General features: G+C 41.5%; 1 protein-coding gene across 2 annotated transcripts in view; it reads left to right on the forward strand.

Annotated features, from left to right (window-relative positions):
• Window positions 1-603: 603 nt before the first annotated feature.
• LOC119176859 (uncharacterized) overlaps window positions 604-16,184 on the forward strand; it is a 50,621-nt gene continuing 35,040 nt past the window's right edge. Inside the window, exons 1-6 of one of the 2 annotated variants that reach the window (XM_075877977.1) lie at window positions 604-692; window positions 811-1,714; window positions 2,857-2,922; window positions 3,607-4,936; window positions 7,394-7,782; window positions 10,549-10,632. In XM_075877977.1, the coding sequence (XP_075734092.1) occupies window positions 10,609-10,632 (24 nt within the window). In that variant the 5' untranslated portion in view covers window positions 604-692; window positions 811-1,714; window positions 2,857-2,922; ... (1 more) ...; window positions 7,394-7,782; window positions 10,549-10,608. Of the gene's footprint in view, window positions 1,715-2,856; window positions 2,923-3,606; window positions 4,937-7,393; window positions 7,783-10,548; window positions 10,633-16,184 lie in introns of both variants that reach the window. The other variant, XM_075877975.1, reaches the window with a different exon arrangement.

Raw genomic sequence — 16,184 nt, forward strand, 5'->3', positions numbered from 1 at the left:
GCTGGCAACCACTGACTATGAGGCATGACCTACTACACTCCTGACCTGTTCAGATAGCGGGGTTCCTATGGGAGCGCGTGTCCCCGCTCTCGTTCAATCGCTCGCCGTAGGTGGCGCTACCTATAACCTGTTCGTCTGCTTCTTTACGGTTGTTTTGTAGGCGCTGGTATAAGAATGCCTGCTTTCTGTGGTGAACTGTCGGCATATATGTGACTATTTCTTCCCATACATTGCTGGTCAAGTAAGCTGTTCAGTGCGCTTAAGAATTTATAGCACACTGGTTGACAAACGTGGAAACCCGTGGATTTACATGATTTTGGACAGCCTATGCGTTGTCGCGTGCATTTTATTGCAAAAAAAAATTCTGAATGTCTTTTAGTATTATTATTTCTGGATATTTCTAAATTGTGGATCATAAATTCGCACTACGAGTGCTTTGTTGGTTAAAATTTGACTACAAAGAGTGAAGGTGACGTCAGCGAACAGGTGCTGCCTAGCGCCACGCCGCTCGTAGGTGACGGCCCTAGCGGCAGAAGGTATGAACTAGAACGTGGGCGCTGGAAGAGGTGCTCTCTGGGCAGGTCAGGAGTGTAGTAGGTCATGCTATGAGGTACCTTTCTGGACATTCAAGTAGCCAAGCCATTCCAAGTCAACTGACTTTTAAAATGGCAGCGGCGGCCCTGTCAGAAAAGGTGCGGTGTACTAGTGAAAGTTCGTGTCCTTTGTTGTTTGTGTGCATGGTTAAAAGTGAGATATGTGTGAGAGTGTAAGTCGTAGGTGATGGTGAGAGGTAAATTGCCGTGTTGACAGGTGCACTGGGCTGCTCAACGTTCAGACTGATCCTGGATGCATTGTCACCAGCCGACCGCGGCGAGGTGTGGTTCGAAGCAGCCTGGAACACCAGCCAATCGCGATCAATTGTGCTTCGAAGCAGCCTGGTCCCAACGTGAAAGAACTTCTACATCTGACACATGGCCGGAGCTCGGGCAAGTCAAGACAACGCCCGTGTCGAGTTTACTGATACTGTCAGAGCGGAGCCTCTAACACTAGTGAGTGCGATGGGCGCGATGCACGTGATGACATTGTGTCAAACTTTCGAGGAAGATTACAAACGTAGTTGATTGAGCTGTGTTGACTGCCTTGATACTGCTTTTCCTTTTTCAGACTATACGTGGACTCGAATGCCTGACAAAGCTGTCAGTTGGGATTAATTACTGTTAAATAAATTTCAGTCAACAAGCTTTGTTGGTTTTTTTTTTTTTTTGTAATAGTGCAGCACTGTCACACCTCTCTTGATTGATATAGTTTATATACTGGAGACCTCGCAGGTGTTTTTCTTTTGATGTATGGAAATATCATAAAAAGAAGTAAATCCTAAGTAGTATCACTGCCCACAGTACCGAACCGGCCATGCTATCGTTGTTCTGAAAAGATGCTGAAAAAGTCCTGATGTGTTGTTTTGAGGACGTGCTGAGGTTGTTATGTGCATGGACAAGGGGACGGGATTAGTGCCACTCTAGTACCATAAGAGGACATTGAGGGCGTCATATCGTCCTCACGGAGGCATACTGAGGACGTCCTGAGGTTGTGTTTGTGCTGTCTGGGCACTTTAAGCTGGAAGACTACTAACGCGATTCCGTGCTTGTGCGTCTATGTGAAGAGGCATCCCCTCAAATCCGACGCACTGCCGTCTTTGTTCCTTCCTGGTGAAAAGGTAAGTTCACGGTCGATCCGGATCGTGCGACACGCACTGAAAACGCGGTTCGCACGTGTGCGTTCAGAAAATTCTATGAAACCTCGTTAATTACTACTATAACGACTGTGTCTATTCAATGCAAATTGGTCCGCTTAGCAATAATTATATACACGCTGAAAAACTTTCGCCGGTTCGGGATTTCCAGAACCGATTATAAAATGACTGGCTGCCTCTTTGCACTATTGTATACGACGTAGGGCCAGTTGTAAAATGCAGGTTCAAATGTATGGCATGCATGTTATACATGATGAGCTCAAAGAAAGCCCCGCAATAGTGCAACATGTGTTCGACGGCGTTGATGGGCTACGGCCCGATTGCTCGTGTTGCATTCATGCCGAATAGCAATAGCACGGCGCGCTAGAAAAAAGTCTCGCAGTGCCGGCGTCCGAAGGGACTTGAAGCTTATGCTTCAACTGTAGTACATGTGCTTTACTTGATCATTCATTTGCCGGTGTGAATGCACTTTTGTGTATGTATAAAGGCAGCCTTGCAAGATAAAGCGTGCCGATTGATGGGTGGTTTAATTCATCGACTGTGCTTGGGGAAATTCATTCAAAAAGCTTATGGCTGTTTACGGGGCAGATTAGAAGCATGCAGCTTTACGTTGTGGCATATCATGCGGAAAAACGAAGAAGCCGAGAAATATTTGCACCACAGTGTCTATTAATTATTAAATTAATTGTATAACTGCAATACTCCATTTTTTTACGTCATAATGCATGATCACCAAATCACAGCAGTGCAACGAAATCATGGCTTCACATCTAGCAAGAACTTGGCAGCTAATCGAAAAAAAAAAAAAACGAGTGCTAATTAGTATAACCGCATGCAGAGTTAATGTGCTTATTCCTTTCGTGATGTGAAAAAAACAAACAAAAAAGCCGAAGATAGTTTCTATACCAATACATTTAACTCTCTAGCCTCTTTGAGTTTTATACAAGATTTCTTGGCAGCATGTTTTTAGTACAAACACATGAAACAATTCATGCTATGTATATGAAATTATTGCATATAAATGTGTGAATGGAAGGGCAAAGACAACACTTAAAACCATTGTCATCCATTGTGTTTGTGTTTAAAATAAATTGCTGCTTTTTCAGCATCACACACTGCTCCAGAAAAGTGTCGGAGAGTTTGCCACAGTCGTGACGCGTTCTGCTAGCCAGGTTAGTCCTGCTCTGTTTCTGTACATTGGCACTGCACAAAAGTGGAATGTATATGTGTTGCATATCATTGCTGCATATTAAGAAAAATAACTCAGTAACACATTTCTTATGCAGCCACACACTGTGAAACTAGTTGATACCAGATAAGACAGCTCGATTTCCACAGCTCTCAGCTCCCAGATGAGAAAATATTTTGTGTTCTTTGAAACATAACTTGGCACCAGGGAAGTTATCGTAAAACCAGAAACATTTTAAAATTCCTGAACGTGTTGTTATGGTTCAAAACAAAGACAAGCTATTTTATGTAAAGTGATTTTAATAGCACATGGCCACGAAACAGTGTGATGTTTAAAATATAATTTATCAAAAGTGCAGGTGTAACATAATATGTTTATTCTCACCACCTCATATCCAGACAACCACACAAAAAACTGTGCGCAAGGCAACTATGAGTACAGTGGCAACTCGGAAGACAGTGGAATGCCAGTCCATTGATAAGTTGACCTGAAGGTTGAAAAATGCACGTATGAGGCATAAAACATGCTGTAGCTATTCAGTTACAGGATTCACTCCTAAGCTCCAAAACAAAGAAAACTAGCAGGAAATAATGTATGATGATGAACAATTGGACATGACACTAATCGAAGAAGTTTTGTTTATTTAAGTGTTTCATAACCATCTCAGCTACGCAGGTGAACATGACCCTGAAGGTGCAGTTTCGGCCAATACACAGGCAGCAGCTGCCTTCACCACAGAATCGGCAGTGCAGACACAGTGTGGTGCTTCATCACATGAGCAGTAGTAGCAGCTTCAGCCGATGTTGCTTCAGTGCCACAGCTTCCAGCAGGTTTCAGGCCTCTCGGTGGCTCAACACCTGTACGAATGGATGAATCTTCCCCCGCTAAAGAAAAGCCAGCTGCTGAAACATCTGTCCAAATGAACGGATCTTTTCCTGCTGAGGAAGAAAAGCCAGCTCCTGAAGTTGACATCACATACTTGCCCTCATTCAGCTAGAGTTTCTGCGGGTATTACAAGCGTTAGTCTTTGGTGGAATAACAATAAGGTTTAACTCTTTAACAATATCAGATGCTTAAAAATTCAGTGATCTTTAACATGTGATGAGCATGTAGCCACAAACTAGTTCGCATACTGAAACCACCACTTGAGACACTTATTCTCTATGGTTGTGTCTGCCCTTTCATGTTTGCAACAAAGGAAGTTAAGCCCCTTAGTTCCCTGAAAATTTTCACCTCAGAGTAGTAGTGAGAATTTCTTAGAAGGCAGAGAGGTCAGCCTGAGCTAGTTCGCTCTAGAGTAGTTCATGACAGTTCACATATATTTGCTAGAACTCAAATGGTCCATTCTGCAGTGCATGCTCATTTTCCCCACCTGTCTGTTTTAAAACTATACGAATGTGAAGAGGCAGTTGTATTCCTGTGAAACGCCTGCCGAGACACTTTCTTGCATTACCGGGCAACCTGCAGATTTTATAATGATGTTAATAGGAGCTTGTACAATTGAATGCAGGCTGGTGGCTAGAAATTTTTCAGGAGTGGCCCACTTGTTGAGGGCCTTTAAAAACCCGTATTTTCATTATTCACGTTAGGTAGAACGCACCCCCTTCATCCTAATTTCAAGGAGGGTCCCTAGCGCACCCTTAATTCTGGCCATGGCCCTCGTTGAGCACCTGTATAAGAGATATGCACTGGGGAGCAATTGAAGAATCATGTGGATTTTCTTATCACCCTTAATTCAAAGTAGGCACACTGGTTTCTCTTATGTCACTTTGTTTTGTATATGAGTGTATTTTATGTATGAGTTTGACTATATAAGCAGCATTTAGAAAGCCTCTTTATTGACATTAACTAGACAAGAGGATTTCTATGACAATAGCAACGAAGAATGTTGGTACTCGTTTGTAATTCATGATGCTCTATAACACAGCAGTGTTTTTAGGTGCTGTCACAACCTCTAACGAGATAACGAAGAGCATAGGAGACCACGTTCCCCTGCAGTGAGTACGCTTAGGTCCAGCGGTAAGACTAGTACTGCAATTATGCTGAAACCTATGCCTGACTAGAACGCAGCCCTGCCGAAAGCAGTAAGACTTATTTTACACGAAAGCCCACGGTGTTTCATGAACACTTTCTTTTAATACAAGCACATGTTTTCAGATGTTCACCAAATAAGAGGGGGCACACTGACACATGTGTGCAACTACATTCATCGCAACATCTACATCGAGCTGCCATATACATAAGCAGTTTCTCAGTGGACAAAAAGAAACAGTAAAATGATTTCATGTGACACTATTCACACATATTTTGTGTGCTAATACATCCATTTCTTTGTATAAGACATGCCAGTTACTTTATATAAGACTTCTAAACAATGCTAGACTTAGCTCATGGAGTGACTGTTTTGTGATAATACTTGTGTCGCGTTTCCGGCTATTATTAAAATCGAGTTCGCCATTTACGTTTTCTTAGTTGGTTGCAAAGAGATGCACCTAAAGGGTCTCTGCGATGGTTAACTGAAGCTGCGTTAGTATTTCTGCTACAGCACAATGTAATAATAAGCACCGTAAATTAAAGTATTCACCTTTCATCATGACTGCTGAAAGCTACATGCTTTCTAGCTGTGCTTTTCCTCCTGATCCTATCGAGAACGCAACTGTCACTAGTGCACAATTGAGCTGTAGCTATTTGTCAACAATATACTTGAATCTTTCATTGGAACGACAGTACCTATATCGGCCACTTAAATTTTTTCTAGTGCACTTATAATCAGTAAACACTAAGAAGTATTTGTAAAAATTAAGTTAATCGAGACCATAAGCAATAAAAAATTGTAGTAGTATCTTTGGAGGTGAAGTGATGGCTTCAGATGAGTGGATGCTGACACCTATTTGATATCCCAGTGTTCACTCTACTGATTGACCTCGGCAACTCCTCTCGAAGGTTGCCTGGTGTTAGCACTGATTACTAGATTTGTTGCAAGGTGAAATGCAAGAACTGCAGACCATGTGGTTCAAGGACACTGGAAAGTCTCCCTTGTGTCAGTCTAAAAAAAAAAAGAAATAAGAGGCTATCTCATATTGAGAAAATGGGGGACAAAGGAAGCCTTGCATTGGTGGGTCTGGCGTTTTTTTATGTACTTTCTGTCGCATTGTGCAACGCTCTCGCATGCTAAGCAACACAACACATGCTGCAGGCAACATAATGATCGCAACTAAAACCTCTTCACAGTTACATAATAATTATTTTCATAACATTCCCTATACTTTCCTTGGCATAATTCTCAGTCTGTTCTCATTAATATTGTCTAACAAAGATAACAAGCCCTTAAACTTACCCTTACTTTTTCATTCATAATGAGGGTCTCGTTCTCACAAACCTAATATGCCATCGGGTAGTATGCCAGGGAATATTAGTCAGCTGCCAGCAGTAAGAACATCACCTGTTGTATGATGCCTATAGTCAAAAAAATGAGTGTCCCACACTTGCTGCAATGGCAACAGGCAGCACTGGCTGACACTACCACATTTACATGCACATACATATCCCATAAAGTGGACGGGGGATGGCTGGTATGGTAGCTCAGTTGGTAGAGTGTCGGATGCGTTAATCGATGGTGACATGTTCGGTCCCTGCCCATGGCAACCTATCCTTTCGTCCACTTTTCCACTTTCCTTCACAGTTACAATACAATTACTTTAATACCATCTCTTATACGTTTTTTCGGCATCATTGTCTGTCAGTTACCACTAACCTAACCAAGCCGTATTAATGAGAACTAACAAACAATAGTGCCAAAGATTGTATAGGAGATTTTATTAGATGTAAATGTAATGTAAACGTGAAAAAATAAATGTGTATGGAAAGATTGCTTTTCGTGAACTGGGACTCAACTTGTGAATTTCGAATAACACATCCGATACTTTAATAACTGAGCTATTGCGGCGACCATTCCCTCGTCCACTTTGGGGGGGACATATGTGCACTTACATGAGAGTGCGTCAATCAGTCCCACCATGTGCAATGGACACCAACAGGCAGAAAAAGTGTTTCACACTCGTCGTCATGGTTGCTAGTAGCTCTGCCTCACGCTGTCACTGGTAAATGCACATATATCTTGGATAAAGAGAACGAGGGAATGGCCGCCGTGTTAGCCCATTTGGTAGAGCATCGGGCGTGGTATGGGACGGTCGCAGGCTCAGTCCCAGCTCCTGGCAAGCAATTTTTTTGTCCATCTTAATTTCTTCTCATTTACATTGCATTTACTACAATTAGTGTCCCCTATACTTTTTTATGACATTATGGTAAGTTCTCACAGTTATTATGTCTAGCAAAAAAAATGAAGCCTTAAAATTTCCACTTCTTTTTATCAACCAAGCCATGTGACTTGTCCATTGTGTAATACTGAGAAACACACAAGCACTAACACGTTTTGTCGGGTCATTCATCTGCAGTATCCATCAAGACAACGACACTGGAGTTCTAACAATGGAAGCGCCTCTTCCTAGGGAACGAAAGTTCATTGTGTTTGAGAGCTCCCTTCATGAACTGCTGACTAACTGCTTCATATGTGGCCAAGCAGTTGGCAACCTGAACTTCAGCGTCATGGGAACTCTGGTCGTTGTAGAGGGGGTGTGCAAGCAACTGCAAAAGCTCCCAGTGGAGAAGCCAGCCGCTTGTTCGAGGTAGTGGAGCTGGAGCTGGCAACTTACTCCTGGCTGCTGGCGTGCTCTACTAAGGCTGCGTGGTGGCTGCAACCATCTGATGCCTTGGTGTTCAAGTCATCACGGAGTGCACCTTCTACAACTACCAGAGGGCCTGCTTGCTCCCTGCAGTGAAACAGGTGCACTTATTGATCAACATCTAAATATAGCTATAGCAAAACTTGTAGACATATTAGGCAATGTGAACACAAATACTGATACTTCTGTTGCATTAAAAGTGAATCTTATTTTTTAAAAATAATTTTGCCATAGATTAAAACATTGCAAGGCATTTGCTTCCTTCTGTATATATTTGTCAATGTTATCTAAATTAAGATCATAAAATCATTTTGTATAAAACTATCCCATCTAACTTTAAGATTGCAATGGGAAAGAAAAGCCTCTGATATTTGCATGCTAATAATTAAATGTAGAAACTCTCATCTGGAAAAATCATAGTTTTGCTAACAGTTTTTGCATACCTCCTTATTTATCTTACTGTGTAACACGAATACTCATGATAGAACTGAGTTCAAGTTGATGAACTTGTGCAGTGGTAAAAATGTAGCAGTGGTAGAATAGTCGTTGGCATGTCGGCATGAAATATCATAGCTATCATACTAGGCCCCGGAAACTCGGCGCTGGTTTCATTTTCAAAGAGCATGCAAGCTCATAGCAATTGCTGGGCATCCTAAGATCCGGTTGAACGGAGTGAGGTTAATGTAAATATTTGCATTTATTGACCATCACAAGTTTTTACAAACAAAACAACTATATGCCCCGTAAAGAACTTCTCTTTCATTTATATGTTCTTTCTTATGGCTTATTTAGAGAATTTAAAATTAGGTGAAGCACTGAGAGTGATTGACTTGCGTTCGTAGCGCTTGCCTCGGCTCCTTCTTGCCTTTCGCTCAGCGATATTAGAAGCTGGATCTCGCTCAGTTATCTCGGTCGGTTGCCGTGTCAACTATGAGAAAGATAAAGACGACAAGCTGTGGCCGGCTGAGAATGGACCACAGTGAGCTACACCGAACAAGTAAACCATGCATTCGTCGAAGATGGCTTAATCAGGCAACACATGTTTTTTGCTGCTTCGAGGTGTGCTAACAGGCGATTTCTAGTTCCGCAAAGGTTTTTCAGCGTTTCCTAAAAGCAACGGGTGAGCACAAGAACTTGGACCAATTATTGGAGCAGGTATTTATTTTGCATGAGTACATATGAGCAAATCCAGTTCTTCGCAAGCCTGACTGGACTGAGAGAAGGGCAGTGTCGCTTGACTAATTGTTGAAGATAACAGCCAAGCTCCTGTCGAGAAAATGGGTTTATTGAAAGGCCAACTCGGCTACATAGTTTTAGCTACTTTTACTTTTGGCAACTAGTTCAAATGATATTAAATAATTATAGGCCCCTTGCTGCTTATGAAATTCTTGTATCTGTGGTTACAAATTTTGTGAGTCCTTACTTCTAATAGTGTCACTCGAATACACGTGATGGACTAGATGCTTCTAAATACTGTTACAGAGTATGTCGATGAAGGCAACGTCTTGACAAGTGAACTTTTCTTCGTCAAGGCAACGCTGTTGCTTTCATGAAGACAAGTGAACTTGCCGAAACACTGTTTCCAGCAACATTCTTTCTCGAAGAACTTCTGATCGCTTCAAGCCTCTTCGTGCCTATGAACTTCAGTCTTGTTTGGTACTCAATTTCTATGCCCGTAGTCATAACAAATGCCATGGAGTCAAATACATGTTTTATCAGCAATTCTTGATAGTTTTAACATTGGTTCGGATATTGGGTTCAACGTTTGCTCATTGTGTCCATATGTCAGTTGTAAATTGAAGCTGCATTTATAGATTGACACTTTCACACTATGTGTTTGTAGCTGTTTTTTTATGCAAGACATGCAATAAAAAAAGCATTTAATTCGCGTTGATCAAGTTTCGTCTTACTGTGAAATCAGTCAGCTTAACTTTGGCATTACAGAAACACGAACAAGGTTTTAAAAAAGATTACCAAAATTTTATGGACGCATTGCCAAGTTTTATGGACCAGCAAGAAGGCACAAGCGCATTTTACTTGCATACGAAGTGGGAAGGGAGAGCATCCACAGCAAGCCTCCTCCTCTCAATTTTTTGTCCTTTCCATCTATTTGGGGACCTCACTCGTGACGTCATGAAATAAATTTTCTGTTCATGATTTACTTCTAGTAGGATGCCCGGCAACCGCCAGCGTTAAAAGCGGTGCTTCCACTGCCGAGAGCAAATACATGGGAGGTACAGGGAGTTTCCACCCCCTGATTATACTGAGGAATACTAAAAGAACCTATGCATTGTGCCACCTGTCTTTCCAACTCTTCCTCAAAAAACAAGGAGCTATGGTGGATGCACTTGGTGACTTGCTAATTGACCTGGCAGGTTATGGGCGATGTGACTCTCCTAGCTACAGCGCCAAGTATCTCGCGTATAGTGTGCTTGCCATGCAGAATGGCTGCATTTTACACACTGAGCTGGTGCAAGTTGGAGAGGTAAACTTGCAGTGCTACTAGTATACTTTTCAAGTGCTAACAAGAGACCTCTTGCTGCACTTTTGCTCACAGTCACCCAAACTCTCCTATATTGTCTCCATGGAAAAGCAAAGACTTGCTAAGTGCCTGACTGTTGAGGAGAATCTAGGCATCCACATACGCTCGTTGGCAACAAGTACCATATGTTTGTACCAAATTTGCAAGTGAATCTAAAAGCATCAAGTTGATAAAAGCATATATATATGTGAAATCGTAAATTTACTGTTTCAAGAAGGGATGTTGGATGCAAGGGGGGGATGGGAGTTTTATCACTCTTGTATAAAACACTGTGTGTGCCCATGACAGCAGTTCCAAGGGACTTATTAGGCATAATTTTTCTCAGATCGACATCCTAGTGTCACGCTATACTGCCGCAAGCACAAGGCAAACATGCCACACAGGTATGATGTTTGGCACGTTGGTAAAGGTAAGCATGTACACTGTTTATAAAGTTAGTGTGGCATATGTACAGTAATTCTCCCCATTCTGATAAATTACCTAAAAAGGCTGATATTTACACATTAGTAACATCCTAAAAACTGGCTTTTTGACTCGTAATTATGGTAGATGCACTTGCAATTTGCAAGTTTCCTCTTGCATGCATGATCTAATTACAATATTGAAGACAACCAGCAATAACATACTAGCTTATAAGAAATCCTGGGACTAGTGCAACTTTGGAGAAACTTGTACCGAACATATGTTGAAACATTTGTATTTCATTCTTCATATTTGTAGCAAAAAGAAAAAAAAACAAGCACAGACACAATTAACTGATACACAGTACGAGCTCTGGTCCTACGTATGTGTTTGTTATGTCTGCATCTGCTTTTTCTTTTTTCTAAGAATATGTACACAAGTAACTTAAAACAACTAGCCCCCATCACTGCTGTGGCTGCTCATACATGTTTTGACATTACAAGCAAGTGCGTCCCCAAATACTTTAAGTAGAGACATTGATCTCATAAAAACTTTTCTATCTTACAGTTTACTATAACAAATGAAGCTGACACCTAAATTTCTGTCATCTGGGCTCTGTTATGCTATCACATTAAAAGCAAGTCCCTGTACTGTACATGAAAATCCAATTCCTGGCATTGTAGTTTAAATAAGTTAAATGATTGGGCATGTAATCTGAGGGTTGTAGGTTTGTTTACTGCAGGTACAAAGTTGTCTTTTTCTCTTTGCTTTTTTTTCACACTTATGTCACAGTTACTACTACTATTAACTACTACTACAATTAACATACTCTATACCTTCCTTGGTTTCTGTATCAACAAGTTTTCAATAATTTCATATAAGGAGGCTTGAAGGTGACCCTATACTTTCTGTAATGTCGCCACTGCAGAAAAGCTTTCAGCTGGTGCAGCTAGTAACAATAGTTCAAACAAGAGGTGCGCATCTAGTAAAGAGTGTTGGCTGTTAATTTAACAGATGCGCTTCTAACAAACTGTGGCACTTCAGATGAGAAGCAATGGCAAGGTAATAGTTCGTTACCTGTCTGTACCATTCCAATTCCTCTCCACCTTACCCAATGCCCTGTTCTGGGGCCTGTAAGGGTTTTTTTTTAATAAAGAATAAAGAATAAAAAAAAATTGTTGAGGCTGGGCCTCCCCGTCCCAACGTGGGAGCCGCCCGCGATCTTACCCCTATAAAACGGGGGTGGAATCCTTCAGGACCCCAATAAAAGTTTTTCATCCATCCATCTGAACAAGCGTGCAATAAATATATGCTAAAAGCAGAGCCTGAAATGAAATGTAATGTTGTTACCATGCCACAGCACGTGTGCTTCTCACGTTAGTAATCGTCCCCAGCTGCACCAGATAAATTTTTTATATTGTCACATGAACCCCTCCACCCCTTTTGAAATGTGGATTTATATAATTCATAAGGTAGGTTTATCTATCATTAAGTAAATATGGTCATTACGTCTATTTTGTAATGTGTCCTGGCATGATAGTGACTTTGTCCCACATGCCATGGACCTCTTCCGTGAACTTTCATCATATAAGGAGAGCTTTACAAGCAATGAGGCAGCAAAACCATGGCATACATCCCTCACCTATGAATGGCCTTCTAAGGAGGAGCTCATTGCTCAGAGGTGCACACGCTTTCCAACACCATTGACCTCGAAGCAGTGACATGCATTTATTCTGATGATGTTGGTTTAGTGTTCAATGCCCCAAAACCGTGACACAATAATAATGAGGTACGCTATAGTGAAGGGTGCCAATAATTTCGGTCACATAATGTTCTTCAACACGCACCTAAATCTAAGTACAAGGCCTCAATCATTTTCGCCTCCACTTAAAATGCAGCTGCCATGGCTGAGATTTGATACAGCATCCTTCGGGTTATGAGTTCAGTATCATGACAACTAGACAACCGTGGCGGGTAGTTAAGAATACTTAACACAGCATCAAAAGCTTACCGCCAAACTGGCATCAAATTTATTTTCACATGTGTGTGCTCTGGCTGGCAGCACACAGACAGCCACTGTATGAATCGAGCAAGAGAGCTACACTGGATTGAAGCAACGTCGAAAGCTCAGTGAAACAGAGAAAATGCAACCGTAGAGACAACACAGCAGAAGGCTTCTCACACTGGTGAACGGGGCAATGTCAAAAGGACATTAAGTAGAGAGAATGCAACTATAGCGAAGACGCAGCTGAAGTCTTCTGACACGAGTGCGATGGAACAAACCTTCTTGGCAGTTGGGCAACCATGCAACCATGACTGATTTGTGGAAAGTGCTGTCAAGTGTTATTTGAATGTATGGGCTATACGGCTGGCAGCACACGGGGCCACTGGGTGAATCGAACGAGAGAGCCACATTTAACTGAAGAAACTGCCTTCCTGGTAGTCGGGCAACGATGCAGCCATGATTGCTTTTTGTGAAGTGCCGTGAAATGTTATTTTTACATGTGTGCTACGGCTAGCAGCACACAAGGAGCCACTGTGTGAATCAAGCGAGAGAGCTACTTGTTATTTTCATGTCTGTGTGCTACGGGAGGCAGCCCAAACAGAGCTAGATCTACTTGAGATGGCATCACAAGTTTGACAGAATGACTAGATGGGAGTACTTGAGAAATTCCCCTCGTTTCTTGTTTGGTTGAGTCTTCTGTGTGGTAGTTGCTTCTGTTTGGCAATAGTGCACCTATTTTTTAACTGTTGACTAATGAAATAGTCTGTGAATATCATCATAAGCGTTGCAGTAAGCAAGCCCTACATATTATTCTCTCAAAAATCATGCACAAATCACAACTATTTTGGAGGGAGAGATTGCATAATAAGTTCATTGGAAAAAACAAACCTATGCAAAACGAGTCAACCTAAAAGGACATGAATGCGGAAATAATTTACGCACAGATTGAACAAGTATCGATCAAAAAGGGCTACTTAAATCATTTACACTTACCCGTGATCATTTACATCGTCATGGAAGTGCGGTGAGTCAGGTGGAGGCGGACCACTGCTGTCATCCTCGGCATGAAGCGCTGAATCCCGAAACGATGTGTCGCTTTATGATTTAAAAACCATATTATCGCTCATTCGGTGCAAACGCTCTTCAAGTCCGGGGTTCATGATGAGCAGTGGTACAAAGCACTGTGAAACAAAACACAGGCTGCCCGCGTGGAGCACACAAACAGTCGATCAGCCCAGCTGGCCCAGCCGCGGTCAAGCGCCTGACTGCCGGTGGCTCTGCTCTGACTTTGACTTACCGAAAGTAGATGACACAACATCAGGCATGCGTTCTCTCACGTCACATCGTGATGCAGGCCCCGTGAAGGCGGAGCTTAGCCCGAGCGCTCGAAGCAGAAGTTGAGGGTGAATGGCAGAGCAGAGTACCTATTTAGTACTCGTAGCTTCGTTAATAATGGGTGTTTTGATTCAATTATGGTGGCAATGATTTGCTCCAGTAGTGGTCTAATCAAAACCGGAATGTGAAAAAATTATTTCAGGGATCCTTTGAACGAGATAACTGCAATAATAATGGTGGGCTGATACACATCCGAGGTTTTGCACACATAAATGTGATACCAGAGCGAAGTATTGTAGACGTATTGGTTATATAGTATTGGTTATATACATTACAATAGTTGCATATAAGAAATAAGGAGAAAGCTTGTCGGTTCAAATGATTTTGCATCTAATGCAGCACTAGTGTAAAAGACGTACGAGTGTTCGCTTCGTTGAGTGCAATAAGGCAACCGCCGTTTAAAGCAATGTTGTCGTTTTCTTTTCTCTCTGCGTCTATATTCCGCAGCCTCCTGGCCTACACGTCAAAGAGTGAGGTTCATATTTCATATGAATACGTCTCAACACAATGGGCGAGCCATTCGGTATATGGCAAAGGTTCCAAAAAAGAGCAAATTTGTGCACTACAAGGATTTAAAAGGTACACTTTGGGGGCAGGTTTTTGTGTGTGTGTATGCATGTGTTTATGTGCGTGTGTACCATTTCTTGCAGTTTACTCATTTGCTATGTTTATGCTTAACATTACTCCTCTAAATGAAGACATAACTTTCACTGTTTCAAGTGTGCCCTGCTATCATGGCGTAATGGCTCTTGAAAGTGCACTCTGCAAGCACAGTGAAACATCTGAACGTCTACTACAACAGGTCACCCCTGTCATCATGCCCGTGAAAATGTACATGTCAATGGTTTACCAAGCATCTCGTATCTTGTTATGGGTACTGGTGGTCGCTGTTAGCAGCCTGCTGTGTTTTTCAGAGTTGTCATATGCAGTCTGTTGAACAATTAAGTAATCCCACCCCCCCCCAAAAAAAAGCAGCCAAGCTTTTGAGAGAAGCCCTAGCAAAACAGAAGTCTAGTAAAAGTTCTCATTCTTCAAAATAGTTTCAACTGTTATAAAAATGCCACTCAAATACGATGTTCTTGCGAAAATAGGCATTAATTATTTTGCGTCGCAAAAGTACGCATAACTGCATGAAAGCATGTGTGTAATGTATAACAGTTTCCAATTATCCAATTATAGATTTTGACTCTTCCAATGTAGGTTTGATTTCAGGGCTCATCTGTGCAATGTTAACTCTGTCCAAAAAAGTTTGACAATCAACTGGACAATTCTACAAGCAATGCATGAAAAGGCCCTAAATCCACTTAATAAAAGCGACACTTGCAACTGGCATTAATTAATTACAGTACAAATAACGCTGAAATTCAACATGAGCTTTGTGCCTTTGTTGCATTATGTCTGAACATTATGGATGGCAGTGAAGGGAGATATGAATTCTTACAACATTCAGTTATGCCTTCTGAAACAATTTTTTAGGCAAGCTGGAAGCTCTTTTTTCATAACAAACTCTGTTTGAACTGCAAATAAGCTATATCTTTAGAAAGGTGTTCTTTGCTTTAGAAAGCTGGCTGTGAACTGAATTCAATGCGATCTTTCAAATTATTTTATGCCAAAAATAACAGATTATAAATAGGTAGAAAATTACTGGAAAAATATGCAATGTCCTGCGTATTTACGTCATAATGATAACGTTCATTATATTCAGTAGGATTTCATTATACAAAGACCGTACTGTGCTGTAACTTTGGAAGTGGGCATGAAAAGAGCAAAAATTTTAAAACTATGACCGAGGTTGTTTGCTGCATTAGGGAGTAAAATAATGTAGGCTTTAGATAAGAGTACTAAAGATGTGTTATGTAATGGTGATACGTGAGAAGTTGAAAAGGAGTAATGTCGAGGGCGGTAATAAAATGGGAATGTAGTGTATCTAGTGGCTTCACATTGGGTCGCCTTGCAGTGGCAAGACTGAGAAGCCACTGATACATTAAAATTTCTTGCTAGCCTTGTCCTAAATGTTGATGACTGGGCTGTGACATTGGTCTCCAGAATACAAGTTGAAGAAAATGAATGTGACCTATAATTGTTGGAGCTTCTTAAAAAGAAAGTGTGGGTCTATATGGTTACGCAAGCGATGGATGAGGTGCGAAATGCCTTTAGAA

This window comes from Rhipicephalus microplus, chromosome X, assembly GCF_043290135.1.
Source record: "Rhipicephalus microplus isolate Deutch F79 chromosome X, USDA_Rmic, whole genome shotgun sequence".
NCBI lineage: Eukaryota > Metazoa > Arthropoda > Arachnida > Ixodida > Ixodidae > Rhipicephalus > Rhipicephalus microplus.